Raw genomic sequence first — 22,825 nt, 5'->3', positions numbered from 1 at the left:
GCTCAATATGCTATAAGCGACTGCTGATGCATACAATGCGCATACAATAGGCGCTTTGTTTCCGAACTAAATGTCTCGCTTTTCAGCGCTAACGCGTGCAATGAGGAAGATTGTTAATTCATTAATAGGCTCATGTCGCAGGAGCGTGTAGAGGATTCTTCCGCCGAACTTGTCCACAGAGTGTATATACCTATATCCGCACATCAAAATTGTGTCTCTTTAGACCCTCGAAATTAGACCTTGTCTTAATCTGGCGAACATTGGTGTCCAACCTAATTTGAATATGGCGAATTTACTGGTTACGTCCAAATTTCGGTGGGCCTCCCTCAGAATGTAGCCCCAGGAACCCCTTAAATTTGACCTCATCTAAAGGTGGCAAAACTGGTGATCAACCTCATTTGCGTATGGCGAATTCTGGGGTTACCTCCAAACCTAGGTGGGCCATTGCCAAAATTTAGCTTTCTGGACCCCTGAAGTTTGACCTCGTCCGAATTTGACCAAAATAGGTGTCCAACCTAATTTCCGTATAGCGAATTGAGTGGTGGCCTCCAAACCTAGGCGTCTATTTCCAAAATTTAGCTCTCTGGACCCCGGAAAGTTGCCCTCGTCCGAATGTGACCAAAATTGGTGTCCGACCTATTTGAGCATGGGGAATTCAGTGGTAATCTCCAAATTTAGGAGTGCCACCCCCGAAGTGTGGCCCTCTGAATCCCCAAAACTTTACCTGGTCCTAGTCTAACCAGAAATTGGTATCTATAACTTAATTTGGATATGGCCAACTCAGTCTTGACTTCCAAATTTAAGTGGGCCTTCTTAATTGTTTGCCTAGCTAACGGGCGTCATGTCCATTTGCGTAGCGTAGAGCAGCCGTCGGCGGTGGACCCGAGAGGTCTAGAGCGTACAAAGAAAACTATGCTGTTTGGTCTTGAGTTGATATAGGAGTATTTTGTACGTGTGCACCCTGTCGCAGTTATCGACATAAGGCCTGTACTTCTTCCACATTTTGCACTAAAAGAGTTGAAAGCGTTCTGGGTCATGTTTCTTTAGTCTAGTCAAAGCAAAAGACAAAATTTTTGGTCATACTAAAATTATGGTTGACATCAATGTGGATGGACTTCCGACAAGGTTAAGTATCGGTGGTTGACAGGGCCAAATTTTGGGGTACGGACGACGGGAAATCGGTGCCCTGATCTTGGCTCTCGGTTTCGGCTCGACGTCATTTCAAGGCCGCCGAAAGCAAAAGCTAGACCGTTTTATGCTTAACAGAAAAAAGTTGATATTCGATCGTTTTCAAGCAGCCGCGAAAATTCTAAACTACGAAAACAACTAAGCATCTGCATGTGCACTGCGCGGTGCCAAACTCAGTCTAAACCCTATTGAAACATTTTAGCATGACCATCAAAGCATTTGTTCCAGCCTGTTGCTAGCAACCATCGTATTAACGAAACTCCGCTCGTTAACAACTGCCTAAACTTTACTTCCGCTAAAATTACTTTGATGTGAATCTACATTTAACTGAGCATCGGTATGCTGAGAATATTCAGGAATGTTCAAATATATAGTAAATATTATGCTTAATATATTGATACGTGGTAAGGTTAGTCCACGAAGGTTAGTCCAGGATGGCACAGCACACAAAACACAGAAACACAGCAGCCTCGACCTTCTAGCATCAACCTTTGCTACCACTTTTTCTTCTTCTGTCTCCCTGTTGCTGATCGTTGTCATCCTCAACTTCCAGCGATGCAGGGCATATATGTCACATTACCCCCCCCCCCGCCAAAAGCACAGTCCCGTTGCGCACTAGGACGAACTACTAACAGGGATAGTACGGCTTCATTCGGGCGACATGAACAATCTTGGTGCGTGGCATAGAGGACTGTTGCGGCGGATGTACAGGGGCGATCTCTTATGTCACGGAAGTGAATGGCCGTAAAACACGGTAGGGTCCTACTTAGCATGGCAAGAGCTTCTCAGACAGCCCTACTTTACGAGCAGGAGTCCAGAGCAAGACGAGAGAGCCCGGAGAGTATTGGGCATCCCGGTGGCGAGAATCATGGCGCCGTTTTGGTGAACTTTGGGAGGAAGCCAGTCGGCGGCGAGCGATAACACGGGCAGCGTGAGCTCGGGAGGGTGCGTCACGAACGTAGGAACTGGCGTTAGCGGTGGGAGTCAGTACGCTGTCAAATGGAAGGGGAGCGTCACGGCCGTATTGAAGATAAAAGGGTGAGTAGCCCATTGTGTCTTGACGACAGGAATTGTACGCAAATGTTGCAAACGGCAAAGTAATATCCCAGTCACGGTGATCACCCGAGACATACATTGACAGCATGTCCGTGAGCGTGCGGTTGAGGCGTTCGGTGAGGCCGTTCGTTTATGGATGATAAGCGGTGGTAAAATAGTGCTTAATGCAGCAGTACCGAAGAATTTCGTCTACTTCTTGAGCAAGAAAGCAAAGGCCATGGTCAGTGAGCAGCTGGCGTGGAGCACCATGGAGCAGGATGACGTCGTGGAGAAGAAACGCAGCCACGTCAGTTGCACAGCTGGTGGGTATCTCTCGGGTGACAGCGTAGCGCGTAGTATAATCCGTGGCCACCACAATCCATTTATTCCCCGACGCAGAAAGTTAGAAAGGCCCGAAGAGATCAAGGCCAACTCGGGAAAACGGGTCTACTGGGATGTCGATCGGCTGCAGGGATCCAGCAGGAATAACCGAGGGCTTCTTCCGTCGCTGCCACCGGTCACAAGAAGCCACGTAGCGACGAACCGATCGATAGAGGCCTGGCCAAAAGAAGCGGCAGCGGATGCTGTCGTACGTACAATATACGCCAAGATGCCCCGCTGTGGGTTCGTCGTGCAGCTGTTGAAGAACGGTGGTACGCAGGTGTTCGAGGACTACGAGCAGAAGCTCGGTGCCATCTGGTCGCATATTCCGTCGGTATAAGGCGCCGTTGTTGAGTACAAACAGAGAAAGGGTAGCGTCAAAGTGATCAGTGCTGAGGCGATTGATAACGCTGCAAAGCTTGGGATCTAAGCGCTGCTCATGGAGAATGTTTGAAAAGTCATAGATGGCCAACACATATGTTTCATCGTCACACTCGCCCGCAGGTGGCGGATCTACGGTGCTGCGGTACAGGCAATCGGCGTCAGCGTGCAGCCAGACAGACTTGTGGACGACAGAAAAAGTGTATTCCTGAAGGCGGAGGGCCCAACGGCCCAGGCGACCAGTAGGGTCCTTCTGCGTAGAAAGCCAGCATAAAAGGCATGGTGGTCGGTGATGATGCAGAACGGGCGGCCAAACAAGGGCGAAAATTGTAATGGCCGACACAAGGACTAAGCACTCCCGTTCACTCCCGTTCTGTGATCGAGTAATTCCGTTCAGCTGCAGAAAACAGGCGACTGCCATAAGCAATGACGCTAGTGCGACCCATCTGCTGTTGGACGAGTATGGCACCAATACCGTGACCACTGGCGTCGGTGCGTACCTCCGTTGGTGCCGAGGGATTGAAGTGTGCCAGGAGGGGCGGGTTGGTGAGAGCTGCAATGAACGAAGAAAAGGCTTGGGATTGTTCTTGGTCAAAGCGAAATGAAGTGCCGGTCTTCAAAAGATTGGTGAGTGGACGAGCCGTGTCCGCGAAGTTGGGTAAAAACCGCCAAAAATAGGAGCAAAGCCCAAGGAAACTACGCACATCACTGATAAAATGGGGTGTAGGAAATTCACTTACAGCACGTATTTTGTCTGGATCGGGGTGAACGCCACGGGCGTCGACCACGTGACCGAGCACCTTGAGTTCACGTCGGCCGAAGCTACATTTCTTCGAGTTCAGCTGAAGGCCAGCTCTTCGGAAGACGCCAAGAATGGCATCAAGGCGATGGAGATGGCTCTCGAATGTAGAGGAAAATACAATGACGTCATCGAGATAGCACAAGCACGTCGTCCATTTTAAGCCGCGCAGGAAAGAGTCCATCATGCGTTCGAATGTTGCGGGCGCATTAAACAAGCCGAAAGGCCTCACCTTGAACTGATACAGGCTATCGGGAGTGACGAAGCCGGTTTTCTCTCGGTCCCGTTCGTCGACTGCGATCTGCCAATAACCGGAACGAAGATCAATGGAAAAGAAATAGCTGGCACCGTGCAAGCAGTCGAGGGCATCATCTATCCTGGGGAGAGGGTAAACGTCTTTCTTTGTAATTTTGTTGAGGTGTCGGTAGTCAACGCAAAATCTCCAAGTATTGTCCTTCTTTTTAACAAGCACGACAGGCGACGCCCAGGGACTGCTCGAAGGCTCTATAATGTTTTTTTCTAACATCTTGTCCACTTCACCTTGTATGACGCGTCGTTCAGAAATGGCGACTCGGTAAGGTCTTCTGTGAATTGGCCTGACGTCACCGGTATCGATGCGATGTGTAACGAGGGACGTTTATCCTAAGGGGCGGTCACCAAAATCGAAAATATCGCTGTACGAAGTCAGAAGGCTCGTAAGTGCGGTAGCACGGTCAGTGCGCAAGTTAGGTGCGACCATTCCTGATATGCGGTCCTCCGGAGGTGGGGATGGTGCAGGTCGTGTCGACACTTTAGCAGCAGGGTAAGTTAAAAGAACGGCCACTGTGATGTCAGACAGTGGGGTCAGTTCGGCGAGAGTAATGCCCTCGGGAAGAACTTGCACAAAAAGGCCGAAGTTGAAGACTGGAATATAAGTGTTGTTATTTTTTACGTGCACGATGTTATGAAGGAGAGCGATTCTATGCTGCAGGATTACGTCGGTTATGGGGCAAACAACGTAGTCGCCATCAGGAACGGAGGGGAAAGGCGACTTGAGCACATACACTGCAGCTTCTGGTGGCAGGCGAGTAAATGTAGAGGAGCGGAGACGGAGCATTGAAGTATCAGAGGCCTGCTTGTCATGGCAGAGTGGGAGGTCCAGATGAAGCAGTGCAGAAGAACAGTCAATGAGCGCGGAATGTGCAGTTGAAAAGTCGAGTTATAATATAACGTTGTGAGGGCAACTGGTGAGGACTGTAAATAGCTCAGGGACATGGCGGTCGGCAATGATAATTCTCACAGTAGACAAACCAAGCACAGTAGCTGTGTTGCTATCAGCAACACGAACGGTAGATGAGGAAGCGGGTGTGAGGACTTTGTTGAGGCGTTGACGGAGCGAGGAACTGAGGACGGAAATGTGGACGCCAGTCTCAATAAGGCCAGAAAATGAGACTCCGTCCACAAGAATGTCCATGAGGTTACGTCTGGGTGCGATGGTCAGTTCCGAGTTGACAGTCTGGGTCGGTAATGCAGCGTCACTTCCGGGCGCTGCATTCGCTAGTTTCCCGAGTAGTTGCCGGCGTATGATGGGAAGGAGTCGCGAGGAGGTACCGGTGAACGGGATCGACGAGCCCGGGGAGATGGAGATTGGCTGTAGCGACGAGTAGTTGGGACGGTTTCGGTGCGAGGTTCATCTGGTTGAGGAGGAATGTGTGCAGGTCGATCATAGCCGGGGCGAGGCTCCTCTGGTGGGGCAACAAAGCGTCGAGGTTCATAGTAACACCGACGGTCAGCGTTGTGATAGAAGCGAGGGGTGGGGAAAGAAATGGTTACGGCAATACCACGAAGTGTGGTTGATCCGACAGCAAATGAAGCAGATTGGCCTGTCGTCTGAGGTGTGCCACTCTCCAGGGTTGTGACCAAGGTAGCGACGTGGGGAGGCTGTGCTGGTGGTTTTAGCAGCCACTAAAGGAACAGGGTGCGATGGTGGCGGGGGCGGCACGGAGCTAGAGGAGAGGCCGACGTTTGCAAGTTCCTGGCGGACAACGGCCTGTATCATGGCAACGCTGTCGGGAAGCGGAGACGGGAGTGGTGCAGGAGTTACGGCCTCAAATGCTCTGCGGACGATCCGAGTCGCGGTCGTGGGATGGGAGGGTTGGTGCAAAGGGGTGAGGTCATCGCAGGATGAGGTAGCCGCCGTGTTCGGAAGACGCTCAAAGCGATGTACGAGACGTCTGTGTTTAGCCTGCTCGAATTTTCGGCAGACTTGGAGTACCGAGTCGACGGTAGAGCAATCCATGCAGAATAGGATGTGGAACGCATCATCCGCGATACCCTTGAGGATATGCCCTACCTTGTCACTTTCCGGCATGGAGGTGTTAATCTTGCGACACAGCGCAAGCACATCCTGAATGTAAGCGAGGTAGGGCACCGTGGGGGATTGGACACGAGAAGAAAGTTTCGTTTTTGCAGCCAGAGGATGTCCAATTGGTTTCCCGAAGAAGTCCTTAAGCTTTCTCTAGCAGGCATCCCAGGTAACGAGCTCTGGTTTTGAAACCATGTTCGAGCTGTTCCCGCCAAATAAAAGATGATGTTAGCGAGCATCATGGTGGCGTCCCAGTGGTTGTTCCGGCTGCAGCGCTCATACTCATCTAGCCAATCGTCAACGTCTGGGTTGTCGTCGCCATTAAAGATGGGAGGGTGGCGAATGTATGTGAGAACAACTGGCTGAGGCGATGTTCCCGCGGTGGTAGGGGCTGCTTCGGAGGTCATCGTGGCTGTTTGAGACGTGGTTGTGATCTCAGGTAGGTGGCGGCCGCTTCGCAAATCCAGCTTTTGGCAGTGCAAATGGGCTAATCGGCACATACGGGGATCTTGATTCATCTCCACCTAGATGATACGTGGCAAGGTTAGTCCACGAAGGTTAGTCCAGGGTGGCACAGCACACAAAACACAGAAACACAGCAGCGTCGACCTTCTTCTAGCATCAACCATCGCTACTACTTTGTCTTCTGTGTTACTGTTGCTGGCAGTTGTCATCTTCAACTTCCAGCGATGCAGGGCATATATGTCACAATATTATGCTGTGTTGAGACACGCGGTATTGAAGTCAAAAGGAATGTGAGGTGTATGCAGCAAGCGGTTTTGTTCATGCGGCAAGCGTTCGTAATTTGCACTTTTATTGCGCGTACGAGACGCTAAATTATGTGGCTCGCGGTACAGTCAAGCGAGTCGCATGTCTTACTCGTGTCTTTATTCGATAACAGAGCGTGGAAAAAGCGCTAACTTAAGAGCGCGCGCGCGTGCCAGCCAATTTCCCGGACGGCGAAGGAGCGCTGCCCCAAAAAACGTGCCCTGTGCCGCGCGCGCAGCCGGCGGGCGAGGATATTCGAGGAAGAAAGTGCCTGAGTGGAGGAGAGTGTCGCTACTTTCAAATTATCGAGGGGCATTAACTCAACCTAAGGCTCAGAGGGGCCATAACTCAACCTCAGTTCAGTTCAGCGGTTCAGTCGTGTCCGACTGTTCGTGACCCTATAGACCATATCACGCCACGATTTCCGGTCTCTCACTATCTTTCTAACATCACATAACTTCATCTGCAGCGCCTCGAGGATGCCATCTAACCATTGCGTTCGCTGACCACCCCTTCTGCGGTGACCCTCAACCTTTCCCAACATCAAATCTTCCTCCAGCGACTCATCTCTTCTCATCAGATGACCAAAGTAGCTGAACTTTAACTTTAGAATTTGACCTTCCAATGAGCAGTCAGGGTTTATGGTCGACAATATCGACTGATTTGATCTTCTGGCCGTTCAAGGAACTCTCGAGATTCTCCGCCAGCACCACAATTCAAAAGTGTCAGTTCTTCGGGGGTCAGCCTAAAGCCCCTCGATAATTTGAAAGTAGCGACACTCTCCTCCCTTTCCTCCTCGAATATCCTCGCCCGCCGGCTGCGCGCGGTGCACACGGCACGCTTTTTATTGCTGCGCTCCTTCGCTGTCCGAGAAATCGGTTGCCACGCGTGCGCGGTATTAAGTTTGCGCTTTTTCCACGCTCTCTTATCGAATAAAGACACGAGTAAGACATGCGACTCACTTGACTATACCGCGAGCCACATAAATTAGCGTCTCGTACGCGCAATAAAAGTGCAAATTACGAGCGCTTGTGGCATGAACAAAAACCGCTTGCTCCAAACACCTCACATTGCTTTTGACTTTTCATTACTGTGTGTCTCAACACGGCATAATATATTAAGCATAATATTTACTATACATTTGAACATTCCTGAATATTCTCAGCATACCGATGCTCAGTTAAATGTAGATTCAACTCAAGCTAATTTTAGCGGAAGTAAAGTTAATGCAGTTGTTAACGAGCGGAGTTTCAGGAATGCGATGGTTGCTAGCAACAGGCTGGAACAAATGCTTTGATGGTCATCCTAAAATATTTCAATAAGGTTTAGACTGAGTTTGTTACCGCGCAGTGCACATGCAGCTGCTTAAGTTTGTTCGTAATAAAGAATTTTCGCGGCTGCTTGAAAACGATCGAATATCAACTTTTTTTTCTGTTAAGCATGAAACGGATCTAGCTCCTGCTGTCGGCGGCCTTGAAGTGACGTCGAGCCAAAACCAAGAGCCAAGACCAGGGCACCGATTTCCCGTCGTCCAAGGGAAGTGTCGTCCGTACTCCAAAATTTAGCGCTGTAGACCACCGATACTTGACCTTGTCGGAAGTTCGTCCACATTGGTGTCAAACCTAATTTTAGTATGACCAATATTCTTTTTCGTTTGCTTTGACTAGATTAAAGAAACGTGACCCAGAACACTTTCACCTCTTCTAGTGGCAAAATGTGGAAGAAGTACAGGCCGTATGTCGATAACTGCGACAGGGTGCGCACGTGTAAAATACTCCTATATCAACTCAAGACCAAACAGCATTGTTTTCTTTTTACACACTAGACGGCTGCTCTACGCTACGAAAATGGTCATGACGCCCGTTAACTAGGCACATAATTAAGGAGGGCCACCTAAATTTGGACGTCAAGACTGAGTTGGCCATACCCAAACTTGGTTATAGACAGCAATTTCCGGTGAGACTCGGACCAGGTCAAATTCTGGGGATTCAGAGCTCAATTTTGGGAATAGGCCACCTAGATTTTGAGGTCACCACTCAATTCGCCATACGCAAATTAGGTAGGACACCAATTTGGTCGAATTCGGACGAGGTCAAACTTCGGGTGCAGAGAGCTAAATTTAGGCAATGGCCCACCTAGGTTTGGAGGTAACCACTGAATTCGTCATACGCAAATGAGGTTGGTCAATAATTTTGCCATCTTCGGGTGAGGTCAAATTTAGGGGGTTCCTGGGGCTAGATTCTGAGGGAGGCACACCAAAATTTGGACGTAACCAGTAAATTCGCCCTATTGAAATTAGGTTGGACACCAATGTTTGCCAGATTAGGACAAGGTCTAATTTCGAGGGTCTAAAGAGACAACATTTTGATGTGCGGTTATAGGTATATACACTCTGTGGACAAGTTTTTGCGGAAGAGTCCTCTACACACTCCTGTGACATAAGCCTATTAATGAATTACCAATCTCCTTCATTGCACGCGTTAGAGTTGAAAAGCGAGACCTTTAGTTCAGAGATTAAAGCGGCTATTTTATGCGCATTGCATGCATCAGCAGTCGCTATTATATAGCACGTTGAGTGGAACCACGAAGTCAAAACAATAACGCGCATAACGGCGCAGAATGATCAGTGAATTAAGTGAGATTATCAGCTTTGTGATGCGCTTGCAAGCAGTTTCATGTCGCTTGGAACAAAAGCACATTACGTCGCAGAGGCAGCAGAGGTGACTAGTCTTCTCCGGGGTGATGTTCTTGCTGCCGATGTTGTTGAACCACTTTTTTATTCGAATGGTGTCCTTCATTCCGCTCGGAATTGCGAAATGAATGAACCCTTTTTCGTGACAGCTTGGGCAATGAAATACGCAGCAACTCGGCATAGCGCTGCACTAAAACAGCGCGAAGTGCAAGCGCGGAATGCTAGGGATCTCGCTCCTAGCAACGGCGGCTGCCTAAACCATGGCGCCAGCTAAAAATAAAAACACAAAAAGAGCGAACCTTTCGCGCGCTTTTTCCGGCGAAGGTCCGCGGAGCCAATCACCGTTGAGAAGAGCGGAGATGGGAGAGTTGAATGAGGAGGATGTGCGAGGGAGCGCGGGGCGGCGGCAAAATTCTCAGAAAGACGCTACTTTCAAGGAACTTTACCTCAACCTCACTCCAGCAGACGCCTCGCCTCGCCTGGCACGGACAGGGTCCTCCGCATGTATTGTCCAGGCACCGCGAACATTCACCGGACATCAGTGGCGCACATTAGCTGCTGCGGCGTTCTGCCAAGCAGGTATGGTGGTTTTTACGTTTGATTTTTAAGATTTTTTCAATTGATTGCTGATTGCGCTGTTAAAATTTTTCAGGCTGGTTCGTGTTAAATCTGCACGTGGACTGATCGGCATCCATATGGTGTACTCCTGCGTACCTTTTTGCCGCTCGTACTCTGGGAAATGCCCGGGCGTTTCTTTTCACCAGTTACCGAGTCAAGGAGCGTTGTGCGCCAAATGGCTAAAAAACATCGCAAGAAAGGACTTATTTATCGACGATAAGTCGCCCTCTACGGCCGTGTGTAGCCAGCACTTTTTTTCGACGGACTACGCTCCAGAGAGCCGCATCAGGAAACTTTTGCCTGGCGCTGTCCCCACCGCTTTCGAAAGCTATCTAACCTACCTAGTACCTCCCGCGAAAAAGCCTCGCAAAGAACCTGCTGCTCGTTCTATTCCAGCTCCAAAACAAACCAAGCGAAAAGCTGAGCCACTTGAATCGCTGCCTGTGGAGTGCAATCTGTTGGACTGCCCCGATGAACACACTAAAAGCGTCACTATAAGCAAACTGCGAATAACGATGGCCAGCAAGCAAGCCGGTTCCTCTCTCTGATCTCAAAGCTTCGCTCTCAAGTTGCATGTCACCGCTCCAAGAGCCAGAAGTTAGTAAAAAAACTCGCGACGGAAGAACAACGCACTGCATTCTACCGCAAAAACAAACATCATGCTTCGGTCGGAAGAATCACGGTGGACGCACAGAATGGAGACAAAAGGGCTGTATTTCTGCTTCACCAAATAGAGCGATATGGAAAGCAACATCAGACTTATCCTGAAGTGGTTAGTTGAGAATGCATCATATGGCAATTTCTGTCACCGAAGGGTTATGACCGTGCTCGAAGGTGCACGCTGCTGAATTTTCCAGCAAAATGCACCCTCCAGAAATACATGGACCCAAGTCCGACCACGTCCGGAATGAGTGCTGCGATGCGAGCAAGACTGGTTCACGCGGCTTCACTTCTGAGCAACAGGCATCATATGTCATCATTATTATTGATGAAGCCAGCATAAAGCTGAAATGCATTTATGACCGCAAAGGAGATGTTGTGTTCGGTCTTAAGGACAGGCCGAAAGCAGCATGTCGAACACGCAGAGGAATTTAGCGAACAGGGTTATGTGCTTTGTTCTGTGCGGCACTAACAGCCAATATAAGATACCTTTCTCTTATTATTTCACAAAGCAGCTAAGTGGAAAATACCTTTTTCAGTGGTCGAAGGAAGTGATGGCCGCTGTCGAGTCGTGTGGATTTATCATAGTTCGAATTGTGACCGATAACTACTTGGCAAACACCACAATGTTCAAGCACATGGTAAATGGCTGCCAGTGTACAGTTGCAACGCATCCGCATGACCCCGAGCGGGTTATCTTCCTTCGCTTTGACCCGTGTCATGTTATAAAAAATGTCCGAAGTCAGTTCCTCGAAAGGCAACTCATGGATGGCAGCGACGTTATAACTGGCACATACGTTCAGAAGCTCTACGAGCATCAAAAGCAGATGACCGTGAAACTGGCTCGAAGCCTTACAAGGAAACATGTGTATCCACCGAATCTGGAAAAGCAAAATGTGCTGCGTGCTGTTCAAGTGTTTTTACCGCAGGTTTGTGGGGCACTACATCACCTACAGAACTACCGTGGATATAGGGTCTTGTATTATTTTAAAGAAGCGGGTGCAACCATTCGTTTCCCAAAAACGTTGAATAAATGGTTCGATATATACAACACTTCGTACACAGGAAGTGGCTACAAGACGCCGATGTCCAATACGGATTATATTCGTTTGCTCTGGCTAAAAAACCGAGTTCAGTGTATACATAAGGCATGTACAGTCATGTTCAGTTGCCTCACGCAACGGCGCACTCATAGAAGAGACATTTCAAGCCTTGCTTTTCACAACTCCGTCCACTGTGGAGACAACATGCTTCTTGCTGCAAAAAGGCGTCAGTTCTGTGCTGACGAAATTTAACAACGACTCAATTAAGGCACGTTTTAGAATTCGACAGATGTGCGGCGGCAACGATCAACTGGATGCGAGGGCCGTTACGGCTGCCCTTGATCGGATTGTGAAGGTCAAGTCGTTAAGCCCGAAGGAAGCTGAGACGCCCGATATTGATGTTAACAAGTGGCTGCAACACTGTCTGAAAAGTTTCACGGCGAGCTAGAAGACCACAGGGAATGTCAAGTGGCTACACCAAGGTCAGTAACTTACTCGGGCTTGTCATATGTTGGTGGCTACATTTCCAAGTTAATAACAGATTTTGGTTGCGGGTCCTGTGAAATGCCTGTCACAACATGACAAAGATGATCCTCTGTACGCACTGTTACAAGGCCAAGACAGGAGCGGGCTATGCTATTCAAGGTCAGAGTTCCTTGCTCTTTTGAACGAAGTAGTGACTTTTTTTGAGCGCGTGGCAAAGACTTGCCACGAACGAATACGCTTGAAGTTCTTCACTTGCTCATGGAGCGTCGGCTTGAAAGCGCACAGGTACTAAGCTGTCCAAAGTGTGTTGACGACAGCTACGCAAAGCGATGAGCGGCTTTATATGCCGAAAAATTCACGAGAATACTTCTCATCAACCATGCAAACAAAATAACAAACGCACAGTATAAGCCTTCCAAATATGTGCACAAGCCCTCCAGGAAGTTAATCAGATTATGACCTTGACATATATGAGCTCAGGACCTTTGATGAAGAACTACGAAGTACAACTACAAGCTGCTTGTTTACACAGTCTTCAATGACTCTTCTGAGTGACTATTTTTAATCGAAGCTTGTACCCAACTTTGCTGGAATCACGACGTTCGAAATGCAGCAGGTAGGATTCAATAAACAGTATATTTAAGAGTAATTTGCATCATTTGTATCATAGCTTTTGCGTTGAACATTTCTTTCAAATGTTCATGATTAGAAGCTTCTCAGTAATAATTTAATGCTGTTCCGACCGTAAGCCGAGAATTCCAGAAGTGGGGAGGGAATCACCATTTCCAGGACGCCCAGGGCAAAGGGAATGTAAATTGATGTAAACAGAACCCCTATTGCCTGTTCTCCACGAAAGGGGGAGGCGCCCAGTTCAGTCAACTGAACTGACCAGGGTTAAAAGCCAGGGTTGGGTTACAGCGCCACAAACTAGCGGCGGTGAAAGGTGGGAACTTGCCCCGAAGCGCAGGCCGTAAGAAAGAGCGCGCGCTCCCCCTCGGGACCAGCCGTGCTTCTAGCAAGCCTTGCCAGTCAACTCACCCGTGACGTCAAGGTTTAAGGAAGTAGTTCCATGCGACACCGGCAAGCGACAACCTCTCTGCCCGCAAATTTCAAAAAACGCTGTTTCTAAAAATTAATAATAAATCTCTGGCTTTGTTTCAAGGCGTCATACTTTGGGTTAATGCTCAAAAGGATTCGTTCTACACACTGAACACGTTTATCAGTGGCTTCTTGGTGACCGTTTCAGTGCACCTTTAAGTGAGCCGGCAAGCTGTTCAAAAGAGCCGGCTCATTTCAGTGAGTTGAGCTGTTCTGAGCCGCTCACTAAAGTAAGCCGCTTTGCCCATCTCTAATTCGCACCCTAGGCCCAAGTGTTCTTGTTTTAGAGTGCAGCTCCTTTGCGCCCGTTCCTGCGTTTGGCGTCGTCGTCGCCTTTGTGGGCGTTGTCCTTAGTAACCATCGGCGCAGCAGGGGCAGCGCGCGCTCCTTCCCCCCGCCCCCCCCCCCCCCCCCCTCTCTTTCTCTTCCTCCGTGGCGGCGACCGTGATTGCTGCGCGTGCTCCTGCTGCCACCGTTCGTCACTGCGTGTACCCCCCCCCCCCCCCCCCCCTCCTTTTTCTGCGTGGCGGCGACGGTGCTCTTCGGTTGCCGCAGCGCCAGCTCGGTATCAGCGGATCATGGGGAGTGCATCCCAAGACAAAACGCAGAGCCACGTTGACTTGACTCGCTAGCGACGTCAGCGGCATCAGTCAGTCGCTGCTATTTATTCGCGCAACGTTTCTATGGCCCCACGCGCTGCCTCCCGCGACCTCCCGATAATTTAATAGCTCTTTTAAGTTCCCCGACCACAAAGCTTCCTTCGACAGTCAAGAACTGTTAGTGGAGCGTTTCTTAAAGGAATATATGTGAAAAATGAAAACGTTGTCTGTAATTGTACATGCATGTCTTGCTCGAAATATTTGCCTCAGTCTATCGAAAAGGTGAAACATCTGATGAGCTGCTCTCAAATTTTGCATTAGAAGTAACGTAATTGTCGGCAATTTTTTTTTAATTCATTGGCAGATGGAGCGGACACTTTCTGCGGACGCTACTCATGAGCTGTTAGGTGCTTCCGCGTGAAACTTACGCCAGCTCCGGTTGAAGGGCGTAGTTTTTCTAAGCCTGCTTGTGCACGTACCTTGAGGCTGCAGGAGGAATAAAATTGCTGCACAGATCGGAAACCGAAAGCAGGAGCTGCGTAGTGCTTGTCGAAAGAAGACAGGGTCCAGCAGCGGAACACTTTGTCGGCTCGGACCACCTTCTGCACAGAAATCACGTGGGCCAAGAACTATCGTAAGCTTTTTGTTCCCAACTACAAAAGCAAATAGAAAAGAAAAAAAGATCAGATGAATAATTCAGAAGGAACTTCAAGAATTGTATACAGCGGATGTGCAGTGCAGTATTTAAAGCAGGCACACTTGTTGCTCTTTCACAAATACAAATTCACAATTAGGCAGTGAGCATTCTGAGTGCCCCCGTCATAGTCAGTGATGTACGCTGGCTTGCGGCATCAGATATTGTGACAGCGCTGTGTGCTCACCTCGGTCAACAAACGAATCCCGCATACGCTTAGCAGCTACCCAGTCACCACCTATAAAAGGTGCCGCCGAGCTGATATCCGTCTCGGAGTATGTCTCAAACGATCACACCTGTTCCACACGAGCAGATGAAGCGTTTCATCCTTGAAGTTTATGCGTGGAATAATAAGGGAATTCACTGCCGCGTGTGGAGTTGGAATATAAATTGAAGACATTGGAAGCTTTATTGAGAAGAGCGGGTTTACATTCTGCTCCGCTGCAAGCCCCGCATTGGGGCGCTAGCGCAGCATAGCGCGCTTTAAAGAATTTTAGCACAGCGTCTACTAGCTTCGTAGAGTAAAGTAGAGTTATCATATAGTCTTATATGAGTGGAGTTACTATATATAGACCTCCTTCATGTTTGAAAACAAACAAGACGATTGAGGTGGCGCTGCTCTGGTCAGCGATCCCACGGTTGGCAAAAAGCACGAGCGAGGCTGCGGCACTGTGGCCAAGCTTGTCAAGGCCGTGTTATTGTGTTATAGGACCCAGTGCTCAAACAATGGTTGCATCTATTCTAAAAAAAAAAAAAAGGCATCCAATAAGATGTTCAATTTTTTGCGAAGTGAGTTCCGGGCAGATTTTCCGTCAATTTCTTAGGTGACATTTTTTCCTAGGGGCCGCTTCCTTAGGGGACCTTTCTGGACGTTTTGTTCCGGAGTCGTATATTCCAGGGACCTTTTTTTCGGGGCTGTATCTTCTGGGGACCTCTTTTCTGGGGCCGTTTTTACCTTCACCCGTGGTTTCGTAGTTACGGCAGCCCAGTTCGGTCTCGGCCCCTGTGGCCGCGTTAATGTGGGATAAACTCCACAACTGCATTCACAATCAGCCACTGTGAATACAAATAAAAGCGCTCGGCATAAATAAAAAAGTGCAGCTCCAATCCAAATCAGTAGCTATCAACGTGAAGTGGAAATCTCCATCAGGAAGTAGATTAAAATAATTTGACGTGAACGCGGCGAAGTTTACCTATGCAACATCTATATCACGGATCGAGGCGTGCAACACAGATCTCTCGCACAGCAGCTCACTGCGCATACATACGATTACCAAAGCGAAAAAACGGGCTTGAGGAACAGTTTACATGGGTAAAACATCAATGCATGCTCTAACAAAGAAACAGGCCTACGCATTACAGCATATATATGACTGCCTCCTCTACAATGTTACTGCGCACCGGCGCCCGCACCGGCACTAAAACAGTACCAAGATCCCTTCACGCGTCGTCGTAAAAAGGCTAAACTCGAGTTATTCGCGACCTTTGATCCGGTAGACCGCACTGGCGTAAAGGTGAATAAGTTCCAGCTTAGCCATGGTGAAGTGTTTGCCGCATATTTGATGAGCAGGCATCGGTATCCAACCTTGGCGCTTCACCGCGGCGGCTCTCCACTGTTTACGGCGACCATTGTCGGGAAGAAACCTGTGCGAGCTTACTAAACTTCCTCCTTTTGGCACATGTCATAGCGACGCGATTAGTCGGCATTGTGCTCAGCATATCCCTGCAGCAGCAAGCCATCGCACAATCATGGTAGGCAAAGCGACTGAAGCGTTGTTTTGTCTACCACGCGAAAGTCACTAACGACGACAGCGCCATCGCATTTTCGTGACGTAGTCGGAGTAAAGGAGATCTATAGGAGTCGCTATATAGGCAAACCCTATAGAATAACTCTAGAGCGGAGCGCGCTGCCCCACTTATCGGTGGACAGCGGGGTTATATGCTGAAACAGATTTAGGTCAAGCTTGCTTTTTGTTACAACGAAAGTGCTAAATAAGGGCATTCTTTGTTTTTCTAGTACAATGCCTCATTAAAAAAGAACTGTTTGACACATTTCACGGTTAAGTCAAACTTATGCACCGCGCCGCAAACTGTTTTCTTTTTTTTTTTCTTTTTGCGCTCTATGCGAAATGTATCTTCAGTGTGCGCAAGCACATTATTCGGCAGTGACGACTTCAAAATGGACTACGCAAAAGCCGTTTGTTAACTTCTAGCGATGGCGAAGAGCCTACTCCAAGTCCCGCTACCCTTGTCGCAACTAAAATGGTCAAACATAGAATACTTGCTGTGCCTCAAAGTTTTTGGAAAGTGGGTAAAGCTGAAACCGAAAAGAAGTTCCCACCAGTGTTCAACTAGCTCGTTTCACTTGAATAAATTTATGTCATTACCACCATGACGCCCCTATGGTGATGAACTGTTATTGTTATAGAAGAAGGAATGCAGATACCGGGCCGCCTCTACGCTGCGTTTCAATCCTTGACTGTCATCACGTTTTTCAATATGCCAACAAGGCGCTCAATCTCTCCCGCGCGCTCTATTCGTCCCAAAACCTCTTCTTCGCTTCCCTCATTCTGCTTGCTGATTCCCGCCCGAGTCTGCAACAATTGTGCACCTCTTTTGCCTACATTTGTTTCCCTATTCCATATTTTATTTCTTTGTATCCACTCTTGCATGGACCCGAGAAAGGCCTGCAGTACTTGTAAATAAATAAATATATAAATAAATTAAACAAATGTGGCGCCATTTTGACCACCATTACAAACTCATCGCTGTAGCCAGCATAGTTTTTTCTCGCTAAGTGAAAAATTAGCAAGGTTAAGACTGTCTCTTAACAACTGCTGTATATACAATAGCTTTACAAAACTTTTGCGCATTTTTCTAGCTTCAAAAGATATTTCAGACACCGCTTAGGGTATAACGAGTACATTTCGACCGTGAACCATGTTCGCTCTTGACTCTGACTTTCGGCTTGAAATTTCAATTTTCGAGTGTCGCATCAGCTGGCAGTTGCACGGGCAAAGAATGTAAAATAAGAAGCCGTTAGTAACAAAGAGTCGCTCGCTCTCCTGCATCGTGATGGAACCTTCACGCGTTGTATGCAAGGCAAAATCTTCAAAAGGCTGCGAAATATCGCCTCACGCACGTGTGACCAAATGCGCCGCATTGCACTTACGTTCGCAAATTTCAGGACAGGTTTCAACTTCCACTGCCAGAGCTCTGTGTGAGTTGCTGGACTGATAGGCGTGTGAACGAGAACATCCCTGAGACCAATGACACAAAGCGAACTGAATATTTGGAACATTTTTATTCGCAGATTTCTTTACAGGAACAGCTGGGCAAATGGTTAAGCGCCACGCGTTTACCAACGTCTCAGTTAGATCAGCTAGAAGAAGCTGCTCTGCTGGCTGCATTCTCAACCATCAGTTATGAAAAAACAGAGGACAAATATTTCGGATAGTAAACACACACGCCAGCAGCCTTTGACGCTTGCTGTATGCAGCACTGGTCATCTAGTACAGGTCCAGGTAGGGCTACTATCGGATAATTGGACACAATTTTTTTTCCGTATCGAGTTCGTCTTCTTGCACCAAAAATAACAGAGGAGATGCGTGTGCGCTCGACGGATGAAATGTACATGAAGCGGGAATCCACCGCAAGCTTAGCTGGCCTTAAGGTAACAACACAGGATAGACACCTATATGAGGTTACATAGGAGTAGTGTAAAGTCTACAGACAAACTTTTATATGAGGTTACACATAGCATGGTGAGGCTACTCAAAATAATAAAAAATAACATGCCTCTGCCCGTGCCACTGATATGAGGTTACAGTAGATAAGCGACACGAGATATCATCCCGTATGCTCCACACATGACAATTTCGCTGCTGTCTACAGGGGCTACTCTACTGCAGTCGTCATTTAACTGCCCGTCGCCATCATCCAACGATATAAGTTGTCAGGTTCAAGACTTGTTCATCGGCTAGATTTAGCAAACAGAAACTATCTGACAACCATCAAATAATTTAATGATGGCGGCAATCACGCGTTAGCAACTCCAATTCAGTGACTGAATACGCAACAATGATCTCAACACTGACTCCCCGAGGTTGAGGCTGTGTCAAAAGCCCAGCCAGGGCTTGCCAAACCATAATTGTTGTCTGGAAGGCCTTTTCATGCGACACTGCTCCTGCCTATCGCCTGTGCCCAAGCAATTCTCGGACACACTGAAGAGCAATTTCCTGACTTGCTCAAAACAACCACGCTTGGGTCCACCTGAACTCGTTGGACACGTTCTCACAGGTAAGTCGTAGAGAGAATAACAGTTTTGAGAGTCGATATCTTACACATTTTCTTTCATTTTCGTTCATTGACGGGACGGCACGAGCCATATTCCGAAAAATAGAAACAAAAACGTTTATTTCAGTGACCACAGAAGATTCCAGGCCCTGGAGTACCTGGCCATAATGTGCCCAAATTAGATCATCTGTGAACATTTGTCGTATCCCAGAAGTAAACATGAAACTAGCAGCTTTACGCACCAGCAAGCACACCCGCCTCAACAAAGCGTTGTCGCTCATTGTTTTCTTATCCTACGCCTGGTGCTTGGAGAGACGCAAGGTGGAATTCCGTCGTAATATACAATTTATTTACTCTTTCATTACTCTTTCAGGTAACTTTGGAAACAGCAAAGAATATGCTTTGTTTGAAAAGCTTGTTCAGCGGCGTAACTACCTCATCTACGAGCATTCTGCCTGTCGTTTGTGGCCCCTTCTGCTATACCAATGGCGGGGTCTCCTTGATTCCTGAGCATGAAGCCTTCAACAAAGCTATAGACAGTGTGATTTGGGCCGTGAAATTGGGCTTCGGAAAAATTGCGAGACTTTTCGGCGTCATACACTTCAAAAAAAATATATATATATATCTGGAGCTTGACGTCCAGAACCTGCCACGTAGATACAAAGCAAGTGCACTTCTCGCGAACTGCCATTTTTGTATGTACAGCCAAATTTCTCATTTCAAACTCGAGCCATCAACTCTAGGGGTTTACCATGCCAGTCGACAGTGCTTCACAAAACCACGCAGCCACCAAAACGAAGACTTCATTAAAGAACTGTGCAAGAATACCATGGATCAAAATGCCTCATATATATGTGGTTATCAATATTATTTCTGCTGTGCATTCAGAAGTTCGAAACATTGATTTGTTCGTGAAACAGTTTTTGTAAATGTTAAAGGTGTTTCTGCTGGTCGCATTCTTTCAAATCGGGACTTCTTTCTTCAAGCTCAAACTTTCTCTTTCCTAAAGCAAAGAGACGCTCCTCCACTTTCATCTTTTCAGTTTCCACTTCCTTGTTTCACGCCTCTGTCTCTCATTGCGAACAGCTGATGCCTCACACTTTGCAATCCCCAGATTCCTGCAAAGGTAGACAAAAACAACTATTTCGACCGTCATTTCAAGTCAGTTCATGCACTGCATGATTGCTGTGCGGTATTTTTATGTCATAGGACAAGCACAGATCCCGCGGTGGTAATTACTCTAAAGTCAGCTTGTTGTCGTGCAGTTCGTACTCCACTGATTCAATACTGGTTTGCAAGCATGCATTTATGGGAAACCTAGAACTTAGGTGTACTGATTTTGTGGCTAATGCACCCTGATAAACAAATTCTGTTCCTGTCCTTTTATTTTAGATATATTCCTGAAAAGGATGAGAATGTTCCAATGTCTATAAGGCATCTATCTGATAAAGGGAAATTCGGGTCATGAACTGATGTGCCTTGGAAAGATGTCTTCTGATTTATGCATTCTGTCTTTCTACACAGGCGAGGTCCTCAGTGTACTTATAAGTGAATTCTGTGCATGTGTTTCAGAAGACTCAAGAATGAGCGCCAGTGTACATTGATAATTTTGTTATAGCCCTAAGCAAAAAGTTGTACTGGAAGGTTAAATGAAGAGGGCCTATGTTCGACTTCTACAAATTGCCAAAACGATTTATCGATTTAACTTTGTACGCTTATAATATCCTGAACATGATTCCGCTGTGTACATGCAGTGAATAAACATGCCTAAAAGACTTGCATTTAGCCATAGTCGGCTGAACCTGTTACCAAGTAGCGGTCTGGCGCTGGTCATGGTTCACTGAAGGAAATGCTGTGAGAGGACGCTTTTGTTGGAATTTCCTTCATATGACATAGTGCTGCTGCTGCTGGCTGCCATCCGCCTGGTCTATATGATACCATTAAACATCACTTGCAGCAGAAGATGGCTCCGAGGCAGTCTCCTGATTGAACACGCCCAGGAGCAGCTGCAGAGCCGGAAATCTTGTTTATGATGAACGAAAAACAGGGGGAGGCAATTCTCTGACTAGATGCGGTTAAAAGCTCAGCAGCTGTCAGCTTAGCTATCACTTAAATTAAGCGAGGGCACTAAGCAGCTTCGGATACACCTATGTGGGAATTCATGTTATAACCCCCCATCCCCTCCCAAAATATCAGTGCTCCAAAGACGCAGCATCAGAGGTCAGCCATCTGGGAGACCAAGAGGATCGACGAGCTGTGGAAATACCAAGGTTCAACTCCAGCTAGATGACTTAGAGGCTCAGGAAAAAGAAATCGGCTAGAACACAGACAACTTCGAAACTCGAGCCTTTCATATGAGCAAACACGTGCTACTTAGGAACAACTGAGCACCAAAGATTACGGGCCGTGCATGCGATTTTACAAATATTCGGTCGAAATGAAAAACAAAAGAATGCGAACTTTGATGCATACTTGAAAAACTTACTATTTTTCTCACCAGTTACGCAACTCTGCGAAGCTGTCGCAGCAGAACAGCAGTAATCGCCAGCAGCTTCTTCCTCCCAAGTTACTCACAACTCGCAGTTCCTGGGCTGCCCTGCTCATCCATTATTTATCATGAGCCATCACTAGCCTGTTTCTACGCACGTTCCAGTCTGTATTTCGTACGTTTATCCTCGGCGCCTAATGTACATCCCAGGCGTAGTTAAAAAGATCCTACAGAATTTGTTCCTCGGCTCATAGGGACGCCATTAACCCGTACCCTTACTCTGTCGTACCAGTGCCGTTATTTTTAAAAGGGCAGAATTAAGGCCTAGCAGGTATTTTAATATACTGTTGGCAAAGAACCCATGATGTTGCGTTCCAGAACTGCTCAGTTGCCATCTTTACACCCCGAAAGCTGGGGGCTCAAGGAACCGTTGTGAAAAGCGCGTCGTCGCGCAGTTTTCAATTTTAAAAATCTGCATATATGAAGAAGTCTGTTCTGTTTTTAAGCGCACAATGTTTTGGGTTGGAAGGAGAAAAAGTGCACTGAAAAACACACAGAAGGAAAGAAAACGACGGGGCAAGCGCTAACTGTTACAAGAGTTAGCGCTGGTCCTGTTGCTTTCACCTGGCACTCAGTACGCTGGCTGCACAGCAATAGGGCACATCACAACATGAAGCGCGGTTTAGAGCCGGTGCAATCTATTCTGGCCTTGAGATTGAAGACAACCTGATGCCATTCTATATATGTCGAATTATCGCCATATCATATTATTTGCGAAACCCATTCGAGTTCAATACAACCGGGCTCTGCTGGAATCCTCTCTTTGTGTACACAACCGGCGAAGCAGTTACACGATGCTGCTCGTCACAGTTATGATGTGAAACGACTAAAAGCGTGCAGCATGAACAATGTGCCGTAATTCCGGCTATCTGAAGCGTGCTCCTAATGGTCTGCGAGCACATATTCACGCACAATACGGTGTTATGACTTCGTAATTAGAAGAAAGTATGAGTGAAAAACATATCTGAATTTTCGGCGAAGATCTGGCGGTCGTCTTCTCAGGCCTTGTGTAGTTGTGCCTCTGCGACGCCGTCTTCCGTTGGTGAAACAGTAATCGCTTCTTCCATCTCGTTTGTTATTTTTCGCGCCCTCAAACAGCCCAGTCTCACCACAAATCTAAGAAACCTCTTCTTACTTACAAGCTAGGTTACGTTTATTTTACTCTTCATAATCTCTAAATGGCCATATGACGTTT

At 47.6% G+C, this 22,825-nt stretch overlaps 1 protein-coding gene across 1 annotated transcript in view; it reads right to left on the bottom strand.

The window, feature by feature from the left end:
• LOC146172082 (protein ABHD1-like) overlaps positions 1-22,825 on the bottom strand; it is a 43,830-nt gene that overhangs the window by 7,190 nt on the left and 13,815 nt on the right. Inside the window, exon 4 of the mRNA XM_084585828.1 lies at positions 14,572-14,694. Within this exon, the coding sequence (XP_084441954.1) occupies positions 14,572-14,694 (123 nt within the window). The remainder of the gene's footprint in view (positions 1-14,571; positions 14,695-22,825) is intronic.

This window comes from Amblyomma maculatum, unplaced genomic scaffold, assembly GCF_055883805.1.
Source record: "Amblyomma maculatum isolate TAMU_Amacu unplaced genomic scaffold, ASM5588380v1 scaffold_13, whole genome shotgun sequence".
NCBI classification, from domain to species: domain Eukaryota; kingdom Metazoa; phylum Arthropoda; class Arachnida; order Ixodida; family Ixodidae; genus Amblyomma; species Amblyomma maculatum.
The sequence above is the reverse complement of the archived record's forward strand: the minus strand, read 5'-3'. Positions and strand labels throughout refer to the sequence as shown.